At 40.9% G+C, this 14,779-nt stretch overlaps 1 protein-coding gene across 3 annotated transcripts in view; it reads left to right on the top strand.

Annotated features, from left to right (window-relative positions):
- abcc8 (ATP-binding cassette, sub-family C (CFTR/MRP), member 8) overlaps positions 1 to 14,779 on the top strand; it is a 159,905-nt gene that overhangs the window by 49,782 nt on the left and 95,344 nt on the right. For all 3 annotated transcript variants that reach the window (XM_034176906.1, XM_034176905.1, XM_034176907.1), the window contains exon 6: positions 3,966 to 4,208. In XM_034176906.1, the coding sequence (XP_034032797.1) occupies positions 3,966 to 4,208 (243 nt within the window). The remainder of the gene's footprint in view (positions 1 to 3,965; positions 4,209 to 14,779) is intronic.

Genomic DNA, 14,779 nt, shown 5'->3' with positions numbered 1-14,779 from the left:
CTTGTATAAAAAAGAAGGTCTTAAGTTGGCTTTTAAAAGTGTCAACAGAGTCCAGTGAGCGCCGAGAGAGCGGGAGACCATTCCAAAGCCTGGGAGCAACAGCCTGGAAGGATCGCTTTCCTCTGGTTGAAAAACGGTTGCGTGGAACCATCAACAAATTTTGATCCACAGACCTCAACGCCCTGGCAGGGGCATAAGGCTGGATGAGGTCACAGATGTAGGAAGGCGCCTCACTATGTAGAGCTCTAAAGGTTAAAACCAAAATTTTAAAATTGATCCTGTAGGACACTGGCAGCCAATGAAGCTCCTTTAAAATTGGGGAAATGTGAGTCCTCCTGTTGGCTTGTGTCAGAATTCCCGCTGCAGAGTTCTGTACCAACTGCAGTCGACGCAACTCCTTCTTGACCTGAAAACCTGAACCTGAAAACCTGAAAATAAACTGTTACAATAGTCTAAATGTGTTGACACAAAAGCATGAATAATAAGCTCTAAATCATTTCGTGACACCATTTTCCTGAGCTTAGAGATGTTTCTTAGTTGAAACAGCTGTTTACAGTGCTGTACTAAAGACATATCTTTGTCAAAGATGACACCCAAGTTTCGAAGACTTGATTTTGCAGACTGGCCCAGGTCACCCAAGTACTGTTGAATACCTGGAATATGGGCATCAGGGGCAATAACCAATGTCTCTGTTTTGTCTGCATTGAGCTGAAGAAAGTTATTCCTCAGCCATTGTTTTATTTCCACTAAACAATGGAGGAAGGAATCGAGCTTCTTAATCTCAGACGGCTTAAAGGAGCAGTAAAGCTGGATGTCATCCGCATATAACTGGTAAGAAACATCAGTGAATCTTTGAATGATCTTACCTAAAGGGATCAAATACAATAAAAACAAAATGGGGCCCAAAACAGAACCTTGAGGGACTCCACATAACAGGTCCGCAAACTCTGACCTTATCTGGTTAGCAGAAACGCTAAAGCTACGCCCGGACAGATATGAGACAAACCACCGAAGAACTGACCCCGACAGTCCGACATGATCCCTCAATCTACTCAGCAGGACCTGGTGGTCAACAGTATCAAAGGCAGAGGACAAATCCAAGAGTACTAACACAGTGCATTTCCCAGCATCAGCAGACATCATAATGTCGCTGGACACTTTCAGAAGAGCCGTTTCCATAGAGTGTTGTCTACGAAAACTGGACTGAAACCTGTCGTGAATGTTATTCTGATCCAGGAAGAGTGTCAGTTGGTCTGAAACCACCCTCTCGAGGATCTTAGTGTTGTGTGGGCCGCTGAAGAGGAGGTACTGCTGGCCCACCACCACCAGATGGCACCCTGCTTGGAGTGCGGGCTTCAAGCACGAGAGGGCGCTGGTGCCACTGGGAGTGACAGCTGTCACTCTTCATCAGCACCAGCTGTCACTCAGCCAACTCATCACCATCTCCATAAAGGCCGGACTGCGACTCCACCTCCTCGCCGAGAAATCAACTACCATTCAGGTAATCTTCTCTGCTGTGATTATTGTTGTCCAAGACATTGTTCTGTGTGCAGCCGTGTTCCTGTGGACTCTGTCGGAGGCTGGATTGGCGGACAGTGAGAGGACGACGTTCTTCGCCTCTCACTCCATCCAGGAAAGAGACCAACAGGAGCTGCACGGGTGAAATTGTTGCTGGAGGTGGAGGTTCTCCCTCCTAATTGTGTACAGACTGTGGGATTACTGAGTGTGCGACCCCACACTCATCAGGACTGTCTCTGTTCTCTGCCAGCAGTACCGGGTCTGACTGCTGAAGACAGCGGCCACCTGGGGCGCAGGGCTTGGTGGCTCCGGTGTTCTTCAGCTCCGTTGGCAGTGGAAGCTGTGTGGGATCCGGCTCTTCTCTCGCCAGGCATCTTCTATCGTCGAGCCTGCCCACACGTCACCTGGTGTATGATTGACAGTCACCATATTGTTATTGTCTGTACGTCGTTGTGCAATTCACAACATTAAATTGTTACTTTTGGCTTATTCATTGTCCGTTCATTAACGCCCCCTGTTGTGGGTCCGTGTCACGACACTTTCACAACACTTAGACAGGAATGGGAGCTTAGAAATAGGTCTAAAACTACTTAGCTCCATTTGATTTAAACCTGATTTTTTCAGTAGAGGCAACACTATGGCATGCTTGAAAGCACTGGGAAACACACCGGTGGACAGAGAAAGATTTACCATTTTAGTAACACATGGACCTATTACCTCAAATACTTTAGAGAAGAGCCTGTAGGGGAGGATGTCCAATGAGCAAGAGGAAGGTTTCATCTTGTTCACCAATGCCGAAATATCAGCAAGTGTCACAGCCCTAAATGAAGACCAAATGCTGGGGACAGGCTCAACAACAGTAGAAGTACCACACGGGGGGGATTTTATCCTTGATCAACTTGATTTTGTCAATGAAAAAACTCAAAAAGGCATTGCTGTCAGCTTCAGAAAACACAGGAGTAACTGAAGCAGCAGGACATACAAGAGAGTTGATTGTATCAAACAACACTCTGGGATTCTTCTTATTAACAGACACCAGCTGACGTATGTAGACAGAGCGGGCACTCTCAGCCATTTTGTTATATGATGAAACTAGCTCCCTGAGATGAAGCCTGTGAACCTCACGTTTAGAGGATTTCCACAGGTGTTCAGTCCTTCGACAGTCTCTTAAGACTTAAGAGCTCTTCATTTATCCAAGGGCACTCATTTTTCTGTAAAGACACATTGTATTTAACAGGAGCCAACTGATCAAGAATAGTTTCACAGTGTTGGTTAAAACACTGAATTAAATTGTCCACATCAAGGAAATCAGTGAACATACAAGGATTAAACATAGAAGAAAATCTTTCTGCAGTATCAGCTGTGATGATACACCTCTGAGACTTAACTTCTAAGGGCTTCTGATCAGAGCTGAAATGCAGGTCAAACAAAACGAGACTATGATCACTCAAGTGGACGTCATTTATAGACATGTTTAAAATGTCTAGGCCAAGCGTAAAAACTAAATCTAAAATGTGACCCTTTTGGTGAGTGGGCTCAGAAACATGTTGCACAAAATTAAAAGCTTCAGTCAATGATAAAAGCTCCATCGCAGGGCAAGATAACTTGTCATCAACATGAAGGTTAAAATCCCCAAATATTAAAACAGATTCCAACGTGATAATAGAGGATAAAAAGTCACTGAAATCCTTAAGAAAGGCAGTAGCAGGGCCAGGAGGACGATAAACCAACACACAGAAAAATGGATTTGAAAAACCCACCTTGACCAACTGTGATTCAAAAGAGGGAAAATCCTGTGACTGTACCCCTTTACAAACATAATCCTCTTTATAAACGATGGCAAGGCCCCCACCACAGCGACAGGGACGGGGCTTCCCAAGGACACAGAACCAGCCGGGCAGAGCTCATTTAAATGAAGAAATTCCTCTTCTTTCTGCCAAGTCTCCGAAAAGCACATTAAGTCCAACATTTCCGTTGATATAAGATCATTCAGGGAAAATGATTTATTGGCGATTGAACGCACGTTCAATAAACCAAGGCGCAAGGTGGAAGACGTCACGTAGGTGCTTTCTGAGGCTCGCAATGGGATAGGACGAAGGCAGCGGTCACGTGGACTCCAGCTGGTCTGTGCAGGTGGAGATGTAAACACGGAAGTGCACAGTGGCGATGGAACTCCGCCACCAGGATACCAGCGCTGAGAAAAGTCCAGAACACCCGTGTCCATCCGAACAGGTGTCGATGCAGATGTGCCATCGCACACATCAAAGAGAGGGATGTGGTAGAGGAAGCGAGCCCGTCCTCAGCCAGCGGCGCTGGCGCCCGTGCCCAAGCACTGTTTCTCTGGGAGTTTAACCAACAGTTACCTGTTTTCCTTTTCACTTTCTGACATATAGTAGACCTATGTGACCTGTTTTTATTTATTTTTATTTTTTGTCTTTCCTCCACAGCGTTATATGTGTTTCTCCAACCCAAAAGAGGTGAAACCCCCCGAAGACCTGCAGGACCTGGGTGTTCGTTTCTTGCAACCGTTCGTCAACCTTTTGTCCAAGGCCACATATTGGTGGATGAACACCTTCATCACCACCGCTCACAGACGACCCATTGACCTCAAGGTCATTGGCAAACTGCCCATCGCCATGCGAGCCCTCACCAACTACATCAAGCTGCGCAAAGCCTTTGAAGATGAGAAGGTTGGTGCACTCTGTGTTGGTGAAGGTTGGTGAAGGTTGGTGCACTCTGTGTCTTGAATATATATATATATATATATATATATATATATATATATATATATATATATATATATATATATATGGACAGTGGTAAAAATAAATAAATAAAAATTGTTCCAAATCTCAGTGCAGAGGTCTAACAGATCTGTGGGACCCCCAGCAACTGCAAAGCCAGGCCCGGCGCCAGAAAAAAAATATTAAGGGGGTGATGAGTTTGTCACAGGGGGCAGGGTCGCTCCCCCCCCCAAAAAAAGTGTGCACCAGAGGGTACCTGCCTCTGAGAATGCGTAATGAATTGGGTGCGCTCCTAGAAAGCTTATGTATTTAGGCTACACCGTTGTAAGAGACTGACTGAGTAAGAGTAAAGAGTGATGACAGTATTTTTTTAAATTATTATTTGAACTTATAGACCCTCAGTCAAGTGATCTCCTGCATACCACAAAACCAAACCAACAACTGATCTGAGAAACGACACGAGACAGTAGATTAACCCCACATACAGCCCTCCATCACAAGCACAAACACAACGCAATTGTGAGTTACATTCTAAAAATAGCCCGCAATAGGCGAAATCTGCGAAGTAGACAGCGTTATTTTTTACAATTATTATAGACATTTTAAGGCTGTAAAACCCCTCACTACACACTTTATACACTTTTCTCAAACAGGCATTAACATTTTCTCACTTTTCTCTCGTGTGTAAACACTCTCAAAGTTCAAACCTTAGTAGAAAAATAAGACCAACCTGTTTTCAGGCCCAAACATTTGTTTGAGAAATAAAAATATAACGTTTTCCTATAAATAATTATGATGGCTTTTAGAACTAACGAATTTAATTTTAACGATCAACCTACGAAGTTGGACACATAAGAAATTATTAATAGTGACTGACCAGTATTTCACAGTTCCTCTGATCGCGCCTCTTCGTCCTGGTGCCGTGCCGCTGTCGCACCTTTTTCCACTGAGTCACTCCTCGGTGCAAGTGTCTTTTTCCGAGTGAAGAACACAGTTATGGGTAGTTGTTGGCGCTCTTTTTTCTTCTAGGCGAGAAGATTGTTATAAACAGACACGCAGAACACAATGCGCGTACTCTTCCTTCGCGGTGCCGCAACAGGTGTCCTGTCATCTCAACAGAACACTGGCCTGCTTGATGAGGATGCAAAGCACAATGCACTGTAAAAAAAAAATAAATAAATAAACTGCAAAACTGCGAGGCGCTATATTTTCGAGTATTTCTTTTTCTTTCTTTTTTATTTTTATTTTTGATAACTCTCACATCCGAGGGGGCGAGGTTGATGACGTGAGGGGGCGTCGCCCCCAAATGCCCCCTCGTGGCGCTGGGTCTGTGCAAATCTGAAAGCAAAATGAATAAATAAAATAAAATACATCTACAAATTTGACATAATTCATTCAATAATTATACACAACAAATAACCAGTGTTAAATTAACACTGACAGTCAGCACTGGCAGTGTTACTTTAACACTGACGATTTTTGCTGTGTAACATAACTGGTGCTCATGCATGCTAAAGATAAATGATGCACAGCAGAACACAGAGGGAATCATTTCTCAGGATGAAAACAATGAAACAGATTGTAGGAAAAGCGCTTTCCTCCATGTTTTCTGCTGCGGATCATTTATTTTTAGTGTACATGAGCACCAGGTATGTGCATGCCTGATTATAGACAGTCCCCATGGGGGGTATTGTTTTGATTTTGTAACTGATGTGGTTAAAATTTATGTGTTACCATTTTTCTTAGATCACTGATACTGATGTATCAGGTGCTAATGTAGGCGTCTGCCGAAATCAAAGACATTAATGTGTACAGTGTTGAGTGTACCAACTAAGGCTGTAGCCATACCATACCCCCAATATTTGCATATGGTCAAAATATCCCGCCAATACAGAAATAAAAAATATATCTAAATTCAAAAATTAGTGCTACAACAAGCAACAAAATACTGCCATCCATCTCATCCTGGGCAAGAATGGCCTTTATTATCCTGGGCCTTTATTATACTGTATTTCTTGTCTTTCTGATGTTTGATTCTGTTTTTTCTCTCTGTTTAAGGTGCAGCTCCATCCAGAGATGGGTGTGGTATTTGTGCTGGAGACCCTCCTGTCCTGTGCGCCAACAGCATTTCCTGTATATTTGTTTTTTGAATTGTTCTGTAATTTATGTCTGTAGCATGACCCAAGCAGAGGGTCACACCTTTGAGTCTGGTCTGCTTGAGGTTTCTTCCTCAGAGGGAGCTTTTCCTTACCACTGTTGCTCTAGGGTTTAGTAAGGTTAGACCTTACTTGTGTGAAGCGCTTTGAGGCAACTCTGTTGTGATTTGGCGCTATATAAATGAAAATAAATTGAATTGAAATCCTAAATAGATGCTAACAAATTTAAATATACAGTGCTCCCCAAAAGTATTGGAACACTTGGTATTTCACACATTCTAATTTGTTTATATCATTCCAAATACAAAAAAATGCAAAAAATAAAAAAATCTAAAATTATATTCCTTAAAGTCGAACTCAAAGCAAATCTCTACAACTTGTTATAATTAATAAAAATATAAAAGCCAAGATGATGGGTTGCATAAGTAAGCAGCTTTATTGTCAGTATGCACTCAAAAAACTGATGCATTAGATGAACTCAATTCAATTGTGGGCAGGATTTCAATCTAATAAACAGTGGTGGGCACAGCTAACCAAAGGGTTAGCTTCGATAAGAGCTAATCAGCTAACTGAAAAGTTATCTTTTATGAAGCTAAACCGATAACTCGCCCAGAAAATTATCGGAAGCTACAGCTAACCGATAATGGATAACTGTCAGTATTGTCTCCAGTACACTTTAACTACTAACAGGCTGATTTTGAGTTTTAACACCATGATCGCTTCTGGCAGCATCAAAGGTGATCACAAACCCAAACAATGCATCAACACTTCTGTCTTTGTGCATCCTGTCCACTGCTGGAAGCTCCCGTTTACTACATATTTTGCAGCAGTGAAGCAGTTGAGAGGAGCTAAGCACAACTCTACACACACAAAAAGTATGTCATTTTTCCTTAACAGAATACAGCGGTGTCACCGTGAGGCAGAGGTCTTGGAAAATATAGCAGTTTTGACTTATGGTTTTGATTTATAAATTAAATTAATCCGGATAGAATAACTCCATTAATGTAAATTCTGTCATTTGTACAAATTTAAAATATAATACATATCTTTTAGTTTTAAATAATGCACTAATTCTGACATTTTGTAACAACAAACACAGACAGATGCCAAAGGGATTATGGGTAAATGAGCCTCCGCTAACACTGATTAGTTGACTCATTCATTCTATGTAAAAAAGAACACGTTAATGTGAGGTATGTGTTGGTGTTTACATATAAATGTGCTTTTATAAAATATGCCTTTTTTATTTGTAAAAAAAAAAAAGAAGCCATTTGCAAAAGCCAAAAGTCAAGTTGTGATTAGACAACCGTCTGATATAACTGGGGTCAAAATAAGTAGAACACTGCCATCTACTGGTATCCAGATGCTCATACTGCCATGAACACTACTGGCCAGGAGATGGCAGTAGAGACCGTGAAAACTTGCCAAAACAAATATTCCAAATAATCCGTCTGCTACGTTTAAGTTGCGTGGAATTTAATAAGCACAAACTGAATTCCAGACATCTTATATATATTGCTCTGGAACAAAGATGACAGACAGTGTTTGACATAAGCAGGACTCTAAAGAGCTAAATAATGGAGAAGCAACCTGGTCTTCTTCTGGCATTTTTACATAAAACAAACACAATAACAATGTCTATAAACCCAGAGAATATATTCACGAGAGTTTTAGGCACAATATACAAAGGGTTTAATGCTGTTCTGATCAGAGCGTCTCAAATGCATTTCTTCTGTCGTGAATGTACTGAGATTACCCATAATGCACCTGGACACAGCATGTCCACACTAAAACCTTCAGAATTAGTGCATTACTTTAAAACTAAAACATATATCTGATATTTTCACTTTATAAAACCTCCAACGTGACATTAATTTAAGTAACTTGTCTGAAATTAGTTTGGTTAAAATTTTTATCCATAAGTTAAAACTGTATGCCTCTGGATGACTTGGGTGATATTGCCAGTGCATTTTTTGTTTTTCTGTGACCAGTTCTCCTTTGCCTGCAGAGGATGGAGCGGTTTCTCCTTGAACCAGCTCTCCTCTTTAACAGGTTGGTACTGAAATCTTTGACTTCATAAATGTCTGTAACTGTTAAGCTTTGTTCACCCACGCCTGCAAAAATGTGTTAGAGGTCTAAAATTTATCGGACCAAAATTTATTGGATGATAATTAGTCCGCTGATGGTTTTCAAAGTTATCTGAAAAGCTAATTTGATAATGAAAACATTAGCGTCAATAATTAGCAGTTAGCGGATTAGTGGAACTGTGCCCACCACTGCTAATAAATATATATAGCCCCAACTCAAATAAAGAACATGCATGCAAGATAATTTAATTTATTTTATTTATGGCTACATATATTTATTTGATGGAAATCCTGCACATAATGGAACTGAGTTAATCCAGTGAGCCATTTTTGAGTGTGGAGGAGGATTTTCTTAAAAAGAAGACCTAAAAGTTCAGTGACAGTTTGCCAGAAGGTACATCTAAGATGTAAACCTAGATTTGATGTTTTGTTGAAAGAAAATCCTCCTTTATACCTCATAATCATGAAGCTGTATAACTGGAGATACAAAATGCAAAACATGCACTATGCAGAATTTCTCTCATTACAGCCACAGAAGCCTATAAGTTCTTCTGGGTGTCTTGGTGGCTTTCCTCACTCCTCTCCTGCTTGCACAGTCACTCAGTTTTGAGAACAGTCTACTCCACACAGATTTACCATAGAGCGCCATACTGTTTGTATTTCTTCATAGCTGATGTACTGTAATTTCGGGACTATTAGCCGCTACTTTTTTCACACACTTTGAACACTGTGGCTTTTACAATGATGCAGCTAATTTATGGATTTTTACAGGCTTTTTCATAAGTCCAAATATGTCAGTTGATACTGTCAATTGATTTCCTGAAAGCTGCGCTCCTCATGCGGTGTAAATTCACACACATTGTAAATATAAGGTCTTACCTGTTCGTTTTTGTGAAGAAAATTCCCTCTCTGGTGCCAGAGTTGCTCCATCAGCGAAGCGGAACCGCCTTCTCCCACCTTTCCCCACTGGTTCTCTGTCTTGGTGCAACAAGTCAAAAAGTCACAGCGCCTCATTAATGCCTCATTTACCACAGACTCCATCTGATCCTGGCTGCACGCAATGAAATCTCAAGAAAAAGTTAAAATTATTCAGTTCTCCATGTGGAGCGGAGAAGCCACACGACGCCATGCACGCACTGGATGATGTGCGCCTTCAATATTTATGTGTAACACTTCAGGGGGAAAAAAGCATTTACAGTACGTATCTAATTAAAAGTTAAAAAATCTTTCTGTCTAACATCTTTCTGTGGCAATATCTCATGTTACAACATGGAGACCCGCAGCTTATAGACAAGTGCGGCCTATTTATGTACAATTTCTTTTTAAAATTGGTGGGTGCGGCTAATATTCAGGTGTGCTCTATAGTCCTGAAATTACGATAAATAAAGTCCAAGACATATTCAGTGACTTGGAAATGTTCATGTATCCATCCCCTGACTTGTCTGAAGAAAACTGGCAGTAAAACTGATTATTTACAGGTATTATGCCAAAGCGTTACTTTACTCAGGCAACCAATCATCTTGGCTTTTATATTTTAAATTAATTTATATCAAGTTGTAGAGATCTGCTTTCAGTTTGAGTTTATGGAAGATCATTTTAGAAGTGTTTATTTTTTGGGATTTTTTTTTTTTTTTTTAAATGGCATAAGCAAATTAAATGTGTGAAAGACCAAGTGTTCCTATACTTTTGGAGAGCACTGTAATAATCAATAAACGGAACTAATTAGAAACTACTATGCAAGTCTCAGGGCCCCACAAATTACACCAGCACCCGCCTTCACCTCCCCATTTTCACATTTTTGATTGTACTGTCTCACCATTTAATTACTTTCAGGTGTATTAAAAGATGGGAAACTAGAGTGTAATATGGCTTTAACACCATGATGTGCAGGAAAAGGGAGGAGAAAAGAGGAGAGACACAGAGGTGAGGAGAGCTGAACAAAGTAAAGATGAGTAGAGTTATCTGATGAAGAAGTTAGCATACAGCAACAGAGGAGAGGATGAAATAAGAAGAGAGCAGAATTGATGCATAGTCACCACCCAAGTTTAGTTTTAAGTACATAATTAAATAACATGAATTTGTTAAACCCAGCATCCTATGGACCTCCTGCAGCATTTTGGGTCCTCAACACTGAGGCACCTGCGTGCTGGATCAGTGAGTGTATTGCCTGGAGAAATATGCCACGTGGCCAAAATATGATTGTTGATGTTCCTGCACAGTGTCAGTGACACCCCTCATCTGAGTCTCCCTCAGAAACCCACCTAATGATACTCTGAAGAGCCCAGTACTGGGAAAAACTCAGTGATTCTACCCCCATGCAGTTCAGCACTCACAGTACTTATGTCAGTTGAACTCATAGGATTTGGTCTTACATTCCCATATTGTAATTGGCAATCATTTTTCAATGGGGAGCGGGGGTAAATGCTTCTTTGGGACAGTCAGGTGGGCACTTACTTTCCTTAATGCTTCACTGATAGGTGACTCACAACACCTCCAAAGGTCTTGCATGAAATTAGTGCTTGCAGAGGTATGATATGGTCGGTAGTTGATGTCTTAGATGTGAAGCCAGACTGTCTCAGTAGCTTAATAGCAAATAAATGGGATTGAATCCTGTTAAGAATAATCCTTTCAAGTACATTTCCCAGCACAGAGAAGCACAGAGAGATATGTAATATCCCTGTAGTTATTGCAATCCAGGAGATCACATTTACTTTCAGCGTGACATGACAAGTGTTTTTTTTCCAGTCAGTGTGGATGACACCTGCATCCTCAGTTGAAACAGAGATTGTTTGCAGTGTCAGGAGAACAGCATCTCTACTTGACTGGAAGAGTTCAGCTCCAACACTGCAGATACTTGGACCATTCCCCACCTTCAGTTGTCTCACTGCCTTTAGGTGATTTCACTGCCATTTGGTGGTTTGCAGTTGGTTGTAGAATCAGCCGCAAGAACCATGGAAATAGAGATGTCTACATCCAAGCAGGTGGATCAGTCTTATTTGTCTGCTCAAAGCAGATGACCAAAGGAGGAAGTAAGCAGAGGCATCTGTCAGCACTGAGCCATCATCCAGCACACCTGCACTGAGGTGATGTGCAGGTTCAGAGGAACAAAGTGTTTTGATTCCTCTGTAAACAGACAGAGGGTCAACAGACCACAGATGGTGAGTCACCTAATCATAGACTCCTCCAACAAACACCTTCTTGTCCACTCTCAGGGCCATCACAGCCTGTTTTCTCAGCTCCTCATATACAGCATGGCGTTGTTCCATCAAGCCATGCACTACAACTCCTCTGGTTGATTTTTTTTTTTTTTTGTGCACCCTATGAGATGAAATGCCTCCTCCTATAGATATACTAGTACAGTCGTCAGCAGGATCTGGTTGTTGAAGAACTCTGACATTACATTTGGATCAACAGTTGTGTCCTGTGGCACAGTCTGATCTTGAAGTCTCAGCAAATTTATTCTTGGACTGTATGTGGACAGCGGTCTGTGAAAATTAAATGAAGTAAATGAACTGAATTTCTCAAGGAACCCTACGCGCACACACACACATTCACTCCATGGCTACAGCATCGATACAAATCCAACAACAAAACCTTTTACTATCTTAGATAAATATGCTTTAAATGACATTTTTGAAAATTAAGATTTTTTGTTTTTGTTTGTTTGTTTGTTTGTGTATGTTTTGACCCAAGGTCAAAATATGGCCATCGCATATTGTGAAAACTTTGCATCTGTCCATCCATCCGTCTGTCTGTGCGCAGCATAAGTCCAGTCCTATTACTGCCAGGGTCTTCAAATTGACAGGGAACATTCTTGGGACACAGCCCTTGGACAAGTTCAAAGATGGCTAACCTTGACCTATTCGAAGGGGTCAAAAGGTCACATTGTTTTCTATTTTTATGCTCATTTAGCCAAGGGTATTTTAGTGTTGCATTATATTTACGTTTGACAAGGACATAATTAAATCATTGGTGTTTATTAATTTATTTATTTGTCTGCCTGTTAGCAGGTTTATGTCAAAACTGCAGCACAGATTTTGACGAAATTTTCACCACAGATAGATATTAGGGTTTGGAAGACTCCACTGAATTTTGGAGGTGATCCAGATCTGGGTCCAGTTTCTGAATCAAAATTTCACTTTATATAGGCTTTGAAGGATTACGTCAAAACTACTTCAAGGATTCTCACCAAATTTGCACCACAGATAGATATTAGGCCACGAAAAACTCATGGTTTACTATTTTCATGACTACATCCAAACATCTGGAGGGATCTGGACAGAATCCATGTCACTCTTGGTCCTGAGGCTAGAACAGACGTAAGATTTTGGAGGTGATCTGGATCATGATCCCGATTCTTCAGCTGTTTTTCACCATTTACAATTGCAAGGACTATGTCAAAACTACTCGACAGATCATTTCAACAACAGTTGAATTATAGTGGTCTCATAGGCAAAGGAATACTGTGACTGTTCTGCATCACAAACTTTTGCTTGTCAACCTTTGGTGGACATCAGAAATCTCGGATTGCTCTTGTTTTTAATGTGGTTATTATCTTCAGAATTAAACTTTGGGTCCCCCCTGGCCATTCTTTGATATAAATAAGATTTTCTCTGATCTTTTAATGCTGACTTCCTTTTGCTTTAGTTTGTTTATTTGATGTTGTTTGAATAAATAATAATATTGTTTGAATAAATATTCTTTTCAGTGAGTGCGTGATCTCAGTCTGACACATGGATGATCTGGGAAAGTTTTGTTATTTATTTATTTTAGATTGTTGTTCCCATTTAAAAAATGCTTCCTGTCCTGTGTTGACTCAGTCCTCTGTGAACTAGGACATCACACATCAAATGATTATTTAAACAAACACTAAAATGTCACATTACACTCTTCCTTGTCATACTGCTACTTTCCCCTCAAAAGTATTGTGTAAATTCCTCCATTTTGGGTGGGAATGAGATGGAGTAAAGTGTGACTACCTACTGTAAGTGTACAATGGATCACAAAATGTACGGTTAGGATCAGATCGCAGTTTATAGTCATGGATCTGATCATGCATTCATTCACATTCTGTACCCACTTACTCCAGTTAAGGGTCACAGGGGTGGTGCTGGAGCCTGTCCCAGCAGTTGGATCTAATCAACAAAACAAATAAAAAATAAGTAAGCCCTGCGATAGATTGGTGGCCTGTCCAGGGTGTACCCTGCCTCGTGCCCTATGACTGCTGGGTTAAGCTCCAGTTCCCCCGTGACCCTTGACTGGAGCAAGTGGCAGTGGATACATGACTGGTTAGATAAATAAATGTGAGGGGAGGGGGTGAAAGAAATCATACATGTCAACCCCTTTGAGGGTCCACCTGTATAACCAAGTGAGAAAATCCATAAAATCAACACAAAATTCTTATAACCTCCAAATCGCACCAAAATCAGTTTTATTACAGTACACACAACCGCATAGCGGTATCACATAACTGGGGTTTTGTCATTTTATTTGTCTCTTTAATAAAAAATTATTTTCTTTTTTGTGTGTTTTGTCTCTTTTTAAAAGCGACAGCTATGATTTGTTCCGAAAGATCAGGTGTGTAATTTTTCAAAAATGTTTTTCCGTCGAATCCTGTAAATATTTGATTTCTGAGTCCGTGAGATGAAAACATGATCTGATCTGGGGGTCACACACGCACACCACGTTCACTCAGACACTACATACCTTCTGTCGTGCAAGAATAAATTGCATATATGTATTTATGTACGTAAATGGTTGTGCCAGAGTACTATATATGCAGACAGGGAGAAAAAGAAAACCTGATCTGATCCCAGAGCAGCTTTGATTTATTTATCAAGTAAAATCTGTGCCGCAAAACACAATCGCATTCCGTTAAAAACACCGAAATTCACCCGCAGCAGCTACGCCTAATTCCAGCAAAGATAACAGACACGCGCTCCCCAGTTTCTGGCTCCGTGGATAAACGGACCAAACCCGCGCGCGCGAGCATTCTGTGTTTTTACGTCTCTGGATTTGCTGCGTAAATAAAAAAAAAAAAGCTAAATATTTATTTAGTTTTTTCTCTTCTTTTTTTTTGCTTCATTAACCTTTTGAAGTTGCTTTGTGTGATGCTGCGCGCGCTGAGTTCCGCTGATTGATTCGGTTAAAACTTGTTGCGTGCGTGAACGTCGGCGGCGCTCATCTTCTTAGATCAAAGTGCTGAGACTTTGATACGTAATTTATGTATCAGGGACCTGCAGACCAGTCTAGAAGTTACGGTAATGCGCGAGAC

The sequence above is a fragment of the Thalassophryne amazonica genome, chromosome 8 (genome assembly GCF_902500255.1).
Source record: "Thalassophryne amazonica chromosome 8, fThaAma1.1, whole genome shotgun sequence".
NCBI lineage: Eukaryota > Metazoa > Chordata > Actinopteri > Batrachoidiformes > Batrachoididae > Thalassophryne > Thalassophryne amazonica.
This window is presented reverse-complemented; position numbering and strand designations above follow the sequence as displayed.